Below are 14,269 nucleotides of genomic sequence, written 5' to 3' on the forward strand. Positions count from 1 at the left end.
GAGCCAGCTGCAGACGGAGCTCCTGGCGGCCCTGCTCGAGTCAGGCCTGAGCAAAGAGGCGCTGATCCAGGCACTGGGTGAGCCGGGTCCCTACCTGCTGGCTGGAGATGGCCCCCTGGACAAGGGGGAGTCCTGCGGCAGTGGCGGCAGCCGAGGGGAGCTGGCCGAGCTGCCCAATGGGCTGGGGGAGACCAGGGGCTCAGAGGACGAGACGGACGACGATGGGGACGACTTCACGCCGCCCATCCTCAAGGAGCTGGAGAGCCTCAGCCCAGAAGAGGCGGCTCACCAGAAGGCCGTGGTGGAGACCCTGCTGCAGTAAGGACCCCTCCCTTGTCCCCCGCTCCCAAGGAGCCCTGAGACAGGGACCCACCCTCGGCTCCTGCCCGCCCTTCCCAGTCCAGAGTCCCATGGGCTGTAGCCTGGTTGTTGCGATGGGGACAGGGCCCGTTAGAGCTTGGAGGTGGTGGGAGGGGGGTTCTGGCTTGGAGGTTGGAGTCTCCAGCACCCGATCCGGCCCTCTGCAGGGTCCTGTCCCCATGAGCCAAGGCTTCCAGCCCAGAGCTTGGGAAGTGGGGCATGCCCCGCAGGGGAACCCCAAGATGGGAACAGAGCAGAGAATCCACAATTTGAGTACCCGGGGAGAGAACTGGGGAAGGGGTGGTGGTGGGAATTTTTAGCTACCAGGCACATTTCTAGTCCCCCAGTCCTAACTTCCCAGCTAAACATCAGGGCACACCCCTGGCTAGGGTTTTGGGGGGCCCCCTTTGCCTCCGCAGAACTCGAGCTTTCAGCCGGGAGAACCCAGGTCTTTCTTACCTGTGGGAAATGGAGCCTCAGGAGGGGAGCTATTCCCCTTTCCAGCACAGCCTCAGGCCCCCCATCACCAGCGGGTACCGCTAGAAGCCTCCCTGCTCTGTACCCCCAACCCACCGGCTGGCTCTCCCCATCTCCTGGAGGACGGGGTGGGTCTGAGCTCTCTGCTCCCCTCTCCTCAGCAGAGCTGAGCTGGTTACTAATTACCCACGGGCTTTATTATTTCTCTTTTGTTTTATAAATTTATAAATGGCGAAAGGCTCTGATAAGGCCTGTGATCATTAACTTGTAGGGCTGGTGGCCTGGGGAGGCCTGAGCCATTTCTGACTTCCCCCCAGGTGGGGGTGGGGGAGGTTAGGGGAGGTTGGAGGTGAAGGAAGGGAAGCCTGGGGGCTGCAGGGACAGCACCCCTCCAAGGCTCTGTAACCTCCCTCCTAACAGTCCGGGGAGGGGTGCCCGGCTGAGGTTTCACCGGCGTCATTTCGGGCAATGTTGAGATGAACTCTGGAGGAAGCTACATACAGAGAAGGATGACGAAAGGAAACTGGGGCTCAGAGAGGGGAAGGAGCTGGACTAAGGATGCCCAGCTGGGGCTCCATGCCCCTCTCTTGGGACTGGGGTCGGAGCTGGCGGCAGCTAGGGGTGACGGGGTTGGGGGGAGGTGGGTTGCTGAGGAAGAGTTCCTAAAGACTATCTCTTTTCTGTCCAAGGTCTGGATCCCAGCCTGGGGTGGGGGAGGGCGGGATCCATCCCTCAGGGAGCCCTCAGGGCCTGCCAGGCCTTCTGAGGGCCGGGGAGGGGGCAGGGGAGCAGCCAGGGCCCCCTGACTTGGCAGGAGGAGGAGGGCAAAGGGCCCTGCTGGGCTGCAGGGGAGGGGCATAGAGTCAGGCATCACCAGACCCAGGGAGAGGGCAACCTGGACAGGGTGGGGCTGGGCCAGAACTGCTCAGGGCCCCAGATGGGCCTGGGGGCTTTCAGCGGGGAGTAGGGGGCAGGGGGGGTACCAAAGGCCTTACCTGGCTGGGTGGGGCCTCTTGACCAGTAGCCCCTCCAGCAGGATGATGGGTGGACAGGAAGGCTTGATCCACAGCACGCAGGGGTCAAAGTGCTCCCTGGGGACCAGCAGAGACCTGGAGGCGGAGGGAGAGAGAGGAGACAAGAAGGAAGAGACGGGGGTTGGGGGTGAGTCTCGGGAGATGGAGAGAGAGACCTGGAGAAGCAGAGTGGAGCGGACGAGCCAGGAGGGGCCTGGGGCTGACATGTAGCTGGGAGAAGGGGCTGGGGAGAGAGCGAGGTGCCCCAAGCTGCGAGGAAGCTGGAGTGCTTGCCTCCCGCCCCGATTGGGTTTTCTTTAATGCTAACAGCATGCTATTTACTTTCCATTTAAATTTGAGATGTTGCTATAAATTATCAACCAGCTCCTTGTTCCTGCGGAGTTTATAACTAACTACCTGGGTTACTTATTGTTCAGGTAACAAAAGGGATCTGAAAACACCCCGAGGGGGGAAAGTGGGGCCTTGAGCCTCAGGACATAGGCTGAAGAGGGGTGGGGGACCCCTGTGACAGCCCTGGGTGGTGGGGGAAGTTGAGGCTGGAAAGGATGGCGAAGGGGTAGGACTTTCCCAGGAAGCCAGGTGTGACCTAGAGTTAACTTGGACATGTCTCTTCTCATCCTGCCTTGGTTTCCCTGACCAGGACAATGAGTAAAATTCACACTCCCTGCCCTGGTTCCCTGACCTCTTCCTCAGGTACCTCTCTCCCCGCCACCACTTTCCTCCACTTACATTACACTGACTTCACTGATTCCCACCTCAGGACCTTTGCATGTGCTGTACCTTCTCCCTGGACCCTTCTTTCCAGATCTTCCCATGACCAATTCCTTCCCCTTTTTGCTCCAATATCACTTTGTCAGTGAGGCCCTCCCTGATCACCCCATCTAAAGGAAGGTTCCAGCATCATCACTCTCTTCCTCTATTTTCGCTGACTTTCTCCTGAAATGTATCATTACTTATGATCATCTTATTTGTCTGTTTTCTGTCTCGGGCCATGACTACCGAAGCTCTTCCAGATCTGTGTTCACCACTCAGACCCCTGATCTCCAGCCTGGTAGCTGACATTCATGAATGAATGAGTGACAAGTAGGTTTCTCTGAGCTTTGGGGACATCTGCTGCTATGGCCAAGGGAGGAGCTTGTCCCCAGGGCTCCTTCTTGAGTGTCCTCCTAGGTCCTCCTATCCCTGAGCTGCTCAAACTCGAGGGTCTCTGGTCCTCTCCATTGGGCAGTACCAAGGCCCGGAGACGCAGGAAGACAGGGGCTGAGGTGGGACAATCTGACACCCCGACAGAGGCCAGCCTGCCTGGACTTGATCCCCAGCTTGGCTGGGGCAGGCAGTTTTAGTTTTCTGAGCCCCAGTGTTCTCTGCAAGGCAGAGTTGATCATAATGCTTACCCACAGGGTTAAACGGCATGTAAGTGCAACAAACAACTGCTATTATCAATGGTCCCATTTTACAGATGAGCAAACTACGGCTCAGAGAGGCAAAGTGACCTGCCCGAGGTAGCCTTACAAAGCAGGAAGGCCAGGACTTGGACCCAGGTCCTCCACACTTGACACAGCACCCTGAGGTCACATGCCTTTCTTTGACACGTTCATCTCCCTCTTTACCCTCCTCCAGCAGTCTCACTGTTAACCATTGACTGATTTCCATGCAGTGCTCTAGGGCTGACGCGTGCGTGCGTGCTCAGTCACTAAGTCGTGTCCGACTCTGAGATCCTATGGGCTGTAGCTTGCCAGCCTCCTCTGTCCATGGGATTTCCCAGGCAAGAATACTGGAGTGGGTTGCCATTTCTTCATCCAGAGGATCTTCCCCATGCAGGGATCAATCCTGCATCTCCAGCATTGGCAGGCAGATTCCCTACCACTGAGCCACCTGGGAAGTCCCCTAGGGCTTATGAAGGGCTTACAAATGCATGAAACTCATCTTCTCCTCCTGATAACCTATGAAATATTATTAGCCCCTATCATGGTTGAGGAAACTGAGGAACATGGAAGTTAAGCAACTTCCGAGAGCCACCTGGAGGGTGAGTGGTAGAACTGGGGTTCACGCTGAGAACTCGGCTCCCCTCTAGGTAAATGGCTCTTCAGGCTGGTCTCCCAGCTCTGCAACCTTGGACCCACCAAAATCCCATGGGCCTGTAAGCAACAGGCCCAAAGTCTCAAACCTCTGAGGGACTCCAGAACCAGCAGGGGGTGGGAGGAGGGAGATATGGGCAGATCTCCACCATTCCTGAGCCTTCTTCCCTCTGCTGTGGGGCTGGGAGGCCCCAGGACTAAGTTGCAGGTGGTGATGATGGAGGTGGTGGTGGTAACAATATCGTTCCACTTACTGAGCTCTTACTGTGCGCCTGGCCCTGACCTCAGCATTTCACCCCTGCTAGAAACTCATCCAGTTCTCCCAATAGACAACTGGGAGGCAGACGTGGAGCCATCATCCTGTTACAGGGCGGATGAGAGGCGTGTACATGACAGGCGTGAGGTCACAGAGGTGGGATTCGAACTGGGGATTGGCTTAACTCAAACCCATTAGCGTGAAAGCAGGAGATGCCTGGAGACCTGGCCTCTTAATTCTGCCTTGGGGAAAATGTCCTGAAAAGAGCCCTGTTCTTGGAGACTCTGTGTGTGTGTGTGTGTGTGTGTGTGTGTGTGTGTGTGTGTGTGTGTCTTGTGGAGGTGGAGAAAGCAGAAAACAGAGACAAAGAGACAGAAAGAGAGTGTGTGTGAAACAGTGACAGACAGACAGAGACACACGGGGTCAGATGGACAGGGAGAGACAGCAGATCTTTAATTTGAGCCCAGAGAGGCACTGCTGAAGGAAGACTGGGCTCCTTCTCTCTGGAGAAGAGACGGAGGGAAGAAGGACCTCTCTCTCAGGAGAGGGATGACTGCAGTTGGGGGAGGAGGGAGGCCATGGGTAGCCCAGCCCCAGAATCAGATAAACATGTTTGCCGTGGAGCACAAGGCTGGACTTTGTCCTGCCCTTCCCTCCCAGGACTGACTGGCATCTGGGGAGCTGGTGGAGGGGGGTGGTGGCAGGGAGGAGAGGCTTCTAAGGGCCCCTGAAAGCAGGGAGACAGGGCTCAGGGAGATGTCAGGGGTACAGGCAGAGTGAAATAGTCCTGAGCCCCAGTGAGGTCCCCTTGGACAAGCACACACCTTTCTGAGCTTCAGTTTTCTCACCTGTGAGATGAGTCGACAAGTAGCACCTAGCTTCCAGGGTTAAGATTTAAATGACCAGCCCTTAGCACAGTGCCTGGCTCCCTGTGAATACCCAAAAACATGCATTCTCCCGGCTGCCAATCAGCTACTGACTGCTGACTGTTTTAACTACATCTGTCCCTATCTTCCCTTCCTCCCTCCCTCTATGCGACCTGCTGATAAAAAAGGAGGAAGTCAGAGGGCCAATGAGGATGAAGGTCTCTGTGCCCTTGGGTCTCAGAGTGGGGCAGGCAAGACTGGTTCTTGGAGGAAAGAGAAGGCCCGGGGGGGAAGGCACTGTGGGGTGGGCTTTAGAGTGCTGGGAGCGAGGTTAATTTGCTTTTAGATTTTTTTTTCACAATTCAGTTTTAAACATGATCTATGTAGTATATTATCAATATATGATATTGATATATATGACACATGATCCTGTATCATTTAATTTACAAAGCGCAGAAGAGTAACAGAGAAAAGCCCCCACCCCGCCCCATCCCTAGCATTCAATCAGTGTCTCCAGTTCTTTCTGTATCCTTCCGGTATTTTATGTGAACACAAGCAAATATGTAGACATGTTTTATCTCAATTAAAAAAAAATTTTTTTAATTTGGCTGTACCAAGTCTTCATTGCGGCATGCAAGAGCTTTGTTGCCTCGGGCGGGCTCTTAGCAGAAGCATATAGGGTCTAGTCCCCTGACCCGGGCCCCCTGCCTAGGGAGCACAGAGTCTTAACCCCTGGGCCACCAGGAAAGACCCTGTCCCACTTTAAATTTTATTTTTTAATATATAATTTTATTTGTTTCTTTTTTGACTGTGCTGGGCCTTTGTGGCTGTGTGGCTTTTCTCTAGTTGCAGCGAGTAGGGGCTAGTCTCTAGCTGCAGTGTGTGGGCTTCTTATAGTGGTGGCTTCTCTTGGGGAGCACGGGCTCTAGGGCATGTGGTCGTCAGTAGTTGGGCACCTGGGCTTGGGAGTTGTGGCTCCCGGGCTCTAGAGCACAGGCTCAGCAGTTGTGGCAGATGGGCTCGGTTGCCCTGAGGCATGTGGGCCCTTCCAGGACCAGGACTGGAACCTGTGTCTGCTGTGTTGGCAGGTGGACCCTTTACCACTGGGCCATTAGGGAAGGCCCCACACAGCAGATGTACCAGACGAACTGTTCCAGCTGGGCTTGTGCACAGCTTTCTCGGGGGTTGGAGGGAGGCGCTGCAATCTGGTTGATCAGCATCCTTCTGCTGGACGTTCGGGTTGTATCCAATCTTTGGCTGTGACATGTGATGCAGCAACACGCCGTTTGTCACACATGCCAGTACTGGAAGCCTCCGATTTCTGAAAGCAAATAGCTGCAAAGAGGCGGTGGGAACACAGGCTTAGGATTGCACAGACCTGGGTTCAAATCCCAGTTCTGCCTCTCTCAGCACAGCTGCATCTGCCACGTGATGTAGCAGAAGCTCAGGAGAGGATGAAGGGAAGAGAGGAAGGCTGAGACACAGCAGGAGAGGGAGAGGGAAGGACTTATTTGGTACAGGCAGCCTGACCCTTTCTGTTCCCCACGGTGAGCTGAGGGCAGGAGGCTGAGCAACAGTGGCCTCAGGTCCCTTGAATCCCTCCAGTGACAGAACTACGTACATTTTTTCTTACAAGAAGTTCTTGGGATGCCAGCCCATAACCCTGGGACTCTGTTGAAAAACTAGCCGTCTGCCTCAGGGCTATGCGGAGACTGGCCGCACCATCGTCTAGGGTTAAGTGCAGACTTTCAGGAGGCATTTTGACGCTATGTAATTTTTATCAGATGAGCCAACTTAGAACTAAATCCCTTGAGCTGGGGCGGGACTCTGCTGGGCTGACCCCATGACCCTGGGCAAGAGATACATGTGACACAGTGCTTTGAGCCTCAGTGACCCTGGCTGTCAAGTGGGAGAATCATGTTTCTCACCTTCTTGACAGATCCAACTTTTTTCTTCCAGCAGGTCACTCTCATCTGTACATCCACCCACCTACCCACCTATCCATCCACACATCCATCCATCCATGCTTTCAACTGCTCATCCATCCACCTACCTCACCACCTGTTCATCCATCCATCTACCATCTACCCATCAACCATCACATTGCTTTATCCATCAGCCGTCCTCTCACCTGCCACCCACCATCAATCCATTGTTCATCCCATTACCTATCCATCCATCCATCCATGCTTTTATCCAATTATCCACCCATCTACCCTACCATCTGTCCATCCATACACCCACCTATCCGTCCATTTATCTACCATCTGCCCATCAACCAACCCATTTATCCATCCATCCTCTCACCCACCACCCACCATCAATCCATTGGCCATCACATTACCTATCCATGCATGCATCCATCCATCCATATATACGTACAGTCATTCATTCATGCAGTCACCAAGGGCATACTCTATGTCAGGCCTATGTTGGGTGCTGAGAACCAGACAGTTCCTGCCCTCCAGGTGTGTACAGTCTCTCAGTGGATAAGACACAGTCACAAATAACATTTCTAGGTAGAATGAGGAGGGGTCTTTAATGGAGGATCCTCCCCATGGGCCTGTGTAGCTTCCAGGGTGAGCCTGTTTAAGTCTACATGTGTGTCCGTGTATCACTGTGTGTTTCTAAACCTTCATCTGTTCCTGTGTGTGCAGGGCTGTTTGGAGCCTGTCTGCACGTCTGCCACGTGTGTGTGTCTGTGAATCTCTGCCCCCATGTCCTTGTGTCCTGACATGAGTGCCCATACCTCCCCGTCCCTGAGTCAGGCCACAGGCCCCTAGGCTCCACACCTGCCTCCATCCACCATCCCCGCCTCCCGGGTGGACAGGGCTCCCAGCACCCACCCCTGGCTCAGCAGACGGTCCTTCCCCCAGGGAGGACCCGTGGCGCGTGGCCAAGATGGTCAAGTCCTACCTGCAGCAACACAACATCCCGCAGCGGGAGGTGGTCGACACCACCGGCCTCAACCAGTCCCACCTGTCCCAGCACCTCAACAAGGGCACGCCCATGAAGACGCAGAAGCGAGCCGCCCTGTACACCTGGTACGTCCGCAAGCAGCGAGAGGTGGCCCAGCGTAAGTAATGACCGACAGCAGCCCGTCTTCCCGGCAGGGCCTGGGACTCCCTGCAGCTCGAGGGCGGGGGCTGGAAGTCTCGCCCCCTCCCCATTCCTTGGATAGGCAGATGGACAAAGTCGAGGAGCGGGTGGTAGTGGGGGGGGGGAGGGGAATTCAACCAGCGTGTATCACCTGTTCTGTGGGAGGCGCTCTGGTGGAGGGAAAGAGGGTTGATCCTGGGCATCGAGAGATGGATGAACTGGGTCCCTGCCTTCTAAGAGCGTCCTGTGCAGAGGGGAAGCCAGAGGACAAATCCGCATGATTCGGTGAGATGAGAATTAAAATGTGATAACACCAACAAGAGCCAGCGTTTCTGGAGCACGCACCATGTTCCAGGCCCAGCACAGGGCACCACAGGGAACGTTTCCAAGTGTTGAGCTTGCAGAGAAGCAGCTCCTCTTCCTCACGGAGGCAGGGGCATCAGGAGTGATCACACGAGGAATATGACCTCTTGACTAAGTCCTGAAGTGTCAGTTGAATTTCGACCCCTGAAGATGCAGGGAAGGGAGTTTCAGGCAGAAGGAACAGCAGCAACGAAGGCTCAGAGGCGAGGTGTATGCTCAGGGAACCCTCCACTGCAAACCTGGGGAGAGCTAGGCATGTTCTCATTCAGGGCATGGTGGGTTTTACCACCTGAGCTTCGTACCCTATAGAATCCCAAGTGCACTTCCACACTTTTGAGCCTAAGTGTAAAAAAGATGGGTTTTGATGTTTCTTTTATAATTATCCAGGTTTGTTTTTAAGGCAATACTCATACTTAGTTTTAATAAAACAGAAGAAAGATTTTACAATAAAAATTAGGAGTCTTCTCCTAAAGCAGCCACGGGCATTCCTAGTCTCATACAGATCCTTCCAGAGGTAGTATATGCAAACACTGCTGCTATTTAGTCACTTGGTCATGTCTGACTTTTGCCACCCCATGGACTGTAGCCCTCCAGGCTCCTCTGTCCATGGGGCTTCCCCGGCAAGAATATGGTGAATCCTGAGCCACCAGGGATGACCCCCGTGCATACGTGAGCCATACACTATACATATATAGATATATATATACACACATCTATATTTCCTCTGCTGTTTGAAGGGCAGCTAGCTGTTCTGTTATTTGGAAGTGCCATTAACTGGCCTCCTACCAAAGAATCAGCTGAGAAAGTGGCTGGGTATCTTCTCTACTGGCTAATACTTGTACTTCAGGCTTGATTTTCAAGGCTAGAATGTTGAAAATAACTCTTGAATCTACTCAGGAGATATAAGTTCAGGTTTCTGCTCTACTGTGTGGCCCTGGAAAAATATTTCACCTCCCTGAGCCTCAGTTACATCTTCTGTAAAATGGGATGGCATATGTGTCCAATGTGAATAAAAGGTGATGCTTACCTGGAGCCTTATGTTGAGGACTCTGAGATTATATCTCGGCCCAATAGAAGAGTGTGCAGGGGTTGATTAGTGATGTCTGCCTTGGACACAGGTTAGGCAAGGGGTGACGTGTGCTGTGTGTTTGTCATCACTGGATTAGGCGATTTCTGGGTTCGAGCTGCAAGCCCCTCTGGCTCAGCACCCTGGGAATGAGAAAGAAGCAGAGGCATGCTCAGGCTGATGCGGGAAGGTGGGCTGGCCAGTGTCCTGCTCACAGCTCTCTGTGCCCGCAGAATTCACCCATGCAGGCCAGGGTGGGCTGATTGAAGAGCCTGCGGGAGATGAGCTGCCGACCAAGAAGGGGCGCAGAAACCGATTCAAATGGGGCCCAGCCTCCCAGCAGATCCTGTTCCAGGCCTATGAGAGGCAGAAGAACCCCAGCAAGGAGGAGCGGGAGGCGCTGGTGGAGGAGTGCAACAGGTAGAATGGTTGGCGGTGGGCAGGGCTGGCTGGGTCTGGGCTGGGGAAGGCAAGGAGGGCTCTGGATCCTGAGGGAGGCCCCCCAATCCACTCCAATGTTCTTGCCTGGAGAATCCCAGGGATGGGGGAGCCTGGTGGGCTGCCGTCTATGGGGTCGCACAGAGTCGGACACGACTGAAGCGACTTAGCAGCAGCAGCAGCAGCAGCAGCTGTTGGCCCAGGAGTTCTCAGCTCCCATACAGGGCCTGAAACCTAGCTCTGTTTCTGGCACCCACCCCCCACCCAGGGGTCCCCAACCTCCAAATCTAATGCCTGATGACGCGATATGGAGCTGATGTAATAATAATAGAAACAAGTGTTAGTCACTCAGTAGTGTCCGACTTTTTGTGACCCCATGGACTATAGCCTGCCAGGCTCCTCTGTCCATGGAATTCTCCAGGAAAGAACACTGGAATGGGTAGCCATTCCCTTCCTGAGCCAGGGATCGAACCTGGGTCTCCTGCATTGCAGGCAGAGGGAAGACCCAACAGAAACAGAGTGCACAATAAATGTAATGCATTTGAATCACCCCAAAAACCATTCCCCGCACCCCAGCCCATGTAAAAATTGTCTTCCATGAAACTGGTCCCTGGTGCCAAAACAGTTAGGAACTGCTACCCTGCCTACCCAAGCGCCCCTGAGTGGGGCTGCTTGTCTCACTCACCCTCCGCTTACTGTGCTCCCTCTGTATGAAGAGACTCAAGAGAGGCTAAGCCATTTGCTCAAGATCGCAGAGCAGACTGGGCTCAGAAGCCAGGTCTGTCAGCTTCAGTGGACTCTCGGGTAGAGAGCCCTGCTTCTCAGTACCTCCCCCAGGCTCACAGAACCTGTCTTTCCAGGGCGGAGTGCATCCAGAGGGGGGTGTCACCGTCGCAGGCCCAGGGACTGGGCTCCAACCTCGTCACAGAGGTGCGTGTCTACAACTGGTTTGCCAATCGCCGCAAGGAAGAAGCCTTTCGGCACAAGCTGGCCATGGACACGTACAGCGGGCCGCCGCCGGGGCCAGGTCCCAGCCCTGTGCTGCCCGCCCACAGCTCCCCTGGTCTGCCCCCGCCTGCCCTTTCCCCCAGTAAGGTCCACGGTGAGTGCCATGTGGGCAGGGGGACTGGGCAGTGGGCAAAGGGAATATGGGGTAAACCACTTAGCCCCTCATTATGGCTCCAGCTCCATTCGCACCCTATCCACCCCACCCCTCTCCTCTCCTCTGACCACTCAGCTCCACCCACTGCCCTCTCTTCTGTCCACCGCATTCACTCCGACCCCACTGGATTTCGGTTACTGCAATTCATCCTCGATCAAGCCAACTTAATCCCTTTCAGCTCAGTTCAACTCACTCCAGTTCAACTCACTATAATCTGAGTTTCATTTAAATTTCATACAGTTTTGTCCAATCCCATTCCCAACTGATCAGTTTAACTAAATGTATTTCAAGGAAATTCGGTTAATCTCATATCGTAGAGTTCAATTTCAATCCAATTCGATTTGATCCAATTCAACTCAATCTCAGTTCATTTCGGGTTTGATTCAGCTTGATCAGTTTCATTCACCTAATTCCAATTCATTCTATTCAAGTTTGCTGCGGTTTAATTTCATTAGCCTAGTTCAGTTTGGCTCTGTTGTCTTTCATTGAGCACTGACTGCATGTCCGGTGTAGCCCTGGGCAGTGGGGGGCCACAGAGCTGATAAAACACAAAGCTTGTGTTCAAGGGGTGGAACAAGCAGCCAGCACAGGGCCTGGCAGGAAGTGGATACTCCAGCAAAATCTGCTGGCTGCATAGAGAAAGATGGTGTGAGTGGCCTGAGCAAGCCAATACAATTTGGGGTGTTGGGGGCCGTGGGCACAGGCAGGAAACTGGGGTGCTGACGCTGGACACTGCTCCCACTCCAGGCGTGCGCTATGGACAGCCTGCCACCAGTGAGGGGGCAGAAGTGCCCTCAAGCAGCGGCGGTCCCTTGGTGACGGTGTCTGCACCCCTGCATCAAGTGTCTCCCACCGGCCTGGAGCCCAGTCACAGTCTGCTGAGCACAGAGGCCAAGCTGGTGAGTGTCCCCCCCACCCTCCCCCATCTCCCCTCAGCTGGGAGATTCTGGGGCAGTACCCGGGGAGGCAGGGTGGGGCCCCACCCTGACTCAGTCTGGCTTCCCCTCCAAGGTCTCAGCCACTGGGGGCCCCCTGCCCCCGGTCAGCACCCTGACAGCACTGCACAGTTTGGAGCAGACATCTCCAGGCCTCAGCCAGCAGCCCCAGAACCTCATCATGGCCTCACTTCCCGGGGTCATGGCCATTGGGCCTGGAGAGCCTGCCTCCCTGGGCCCCACGTTCACCAACACAGGAGCCTCCACACTGGTCATTGGTAAGCTGGTGGGGCTGGAAGGGGGCCATCTGAGTGAGGGCCTCATGGGGTCTCCCGCTGAATCCAGGAATGGGGAGAGCCACTGGGACTCATTCATTCATAGATTTATTGAGTGCCTGCGCCATGCTCCACCAGGGATACACAAGTGAACCAAAGAGCCCCAGAACTCAGTCACCTAAGTGGGGGAGGCAGACGATAAACATAATACACAAGTTACACAATACCTAAGATGGTGAAACAGCTACAGAAAAACAGAGCAGTGTAAGGGGGACTGACGTTTTCTAGGTTTTAGCTTTTTTTTCTTAAAGTTCAGAAAGAGTTTATTCACAGAACTATTATGCAGAAGCTCAATATATGACAGACAGGGAGTTGCTGGGGAAGAGGTACAGAGTTAAGCCCCAAGGCCTCTGCACTGCTGTAGAACCCCAGGGCACCAAGGAACCCTCTTTGACACACTCCCTGCCCTTATAGTAAGCTGGCAGCTCAGAGAGGGGGAGTCACTTGCCTGGGCCTTAATGCAGTGCAAGGCTGTTTCCGGATTACCTCGTCCCCTCCTCCAAGCCACGGGCTCTAGGAGGGAGGGCTGGTGCCCCTGGGGGTCCGGGCTGGGCCTGGGGACACCACGGAGGTAGCCGGAGGCCTGGCCGACCCCTGCCCCTCCCACCACTTCAGGCCTGGCCTCCACGCAGGCACAGAGTGTGCCGGTCATCAACAGCATGGGCAGCAGCCTGACCACCCTGCAGCCCGTCCAGTTCTCGCAGCCGCTGCACCCTTCCTATCAGCAGCCACTCATGCCCTCTGTGCAAAGCCACGTGGCCCAGAGCCCCTTCATGGCCACCATGGCCCAGCTGCAGAGCCCCCACGGTGAGCACCCCTTGGCCCCCTGCTGGGGGGTGGGGTGGTGGGAACCCAGGGGAAGGGGCGGTGTGGCAGATGCTGTGGTCTGTGTGTGTGTCTGATACTCACAGAAGTATGAGTGCTTCTGTGATGGGGGCTCTGGGGGTGCTCAGATGCACGTCCATGGGCTGAATACATTTCAATGTGTGAATCCATGTGGTCGTGTGTACACACCCACATGTGCCCTTGGGGCCATGTGTACCCCTCAGCTTTTAGAAAGGTGACATGGTGCATACACCATGAGGACGTACAACACTCTCAGCAAGGCTTGGTCCGACACCCTTTCATCAAACACCATGGTTTCTGCAGCCAAAGGGAGAATTCCACGAAGCAGGGTTAATAGGCTCAGGACCGACTTCGCCACCAGACAAGCTCTAGTACCAACCTGATGAACACCTGTTGGTTTTCAGACCTTTCTGGAACTTGGATTCTTGGATGAGGGATTTGTGGACCTGAACGTCTGTGTGTGTGGTGGCCACCATTTATGTGTGTATGTGGGTGGCTGTGTTTCCATCTGAGTCCACGTGACCATACGTGATTTGTGTCGCTTTTCTGCTGGTGTATGTGTGTTTTGGGGGGGTTGGGACTGCAGATGGAATGCTGGGTTACGCTGTGGAGAGGGGCCCTGGAGGTGGGGGATAAGATGCGCCCCCCTCACCAGGGCACTGACCCTTCCATCCAGGGCCCGTACTGAGTACCCCATCAGCACCTGCACCTCTGGGTCCCTTCCACACCTGCGCTCTCCAGGTGACGGCAGGAGTGGGCTCCCCGCCTCCCCCAGGCTCCTCCCCACAAGACAGGCAGAGCAGGCCCCTGCGGTTGGGGGCAGCACCCATCTCTTCTACCTGGAGCTCCCAGGTTTTAGAAATCAGCCCTGAGTCCCCGACCATTGCCCCACTGCGGGGCTCACCAGGCCCACGCCTCTGCCTTGAGGCCCCTCATGGGAGGAGCCCAGCCGGA

General features: G+C 55.0%; 1 protein-coding gene across 1 annotated transcript in view; it reads left to right on the plus strand.

The window, feature by feature from the left end:
• The window catches only part of HNF1A (HNF1 homeobox A), a 23,165-nt gene that overhangs the window by 5,977 nt on the left and 2,919 nt on the right, over window positions 1-14,269 (plus strand). Inside the window, exons 3-9 of the mRNA XM_010828840.1 lie at window positions 1-318; window positions 7,948-8,147; window positions 9,833-10,019; window positions 10,898-11,139; window positions 11,947-12,098; window positions 12,211-12,412; window positions 13,085-13,276. Of these exons, the coding sequence (XP_010827142.1) occupies window positions 1-318; window positions 7,948-8,147; window positions 9,833-10,019; window positions 10,898-11,139; window positions 11,947-12,098; window positions 12,211-12,412; window positions 13,085-13,276 (1,493 nt within the window). The remainder of the gene's footprint in view (window positions 319-7,947; window positions 8,148-9,832; window positions 10,020-10,897; window positions 11,140-11,946; window positions 12,099-12,210; window positions 12,413-13,084; window positions 13,277-14,269) is intronic.

The sequence above is a fragment of the Bison bison genome, unplaced genomic scaffold (assembly GCF_000754665.1).
Source record: "Bison bison bison isolate TAMUID 2011002044 unplaced genomic scaffold, Bison_UMD1.0 scf7180017864495, whole genome shotgun sequence".
NCBI lineage: Eukaryota > Metazoa > Chordata > Mammalia > Artiodactyla > Bovidae > Bison > Bison bison.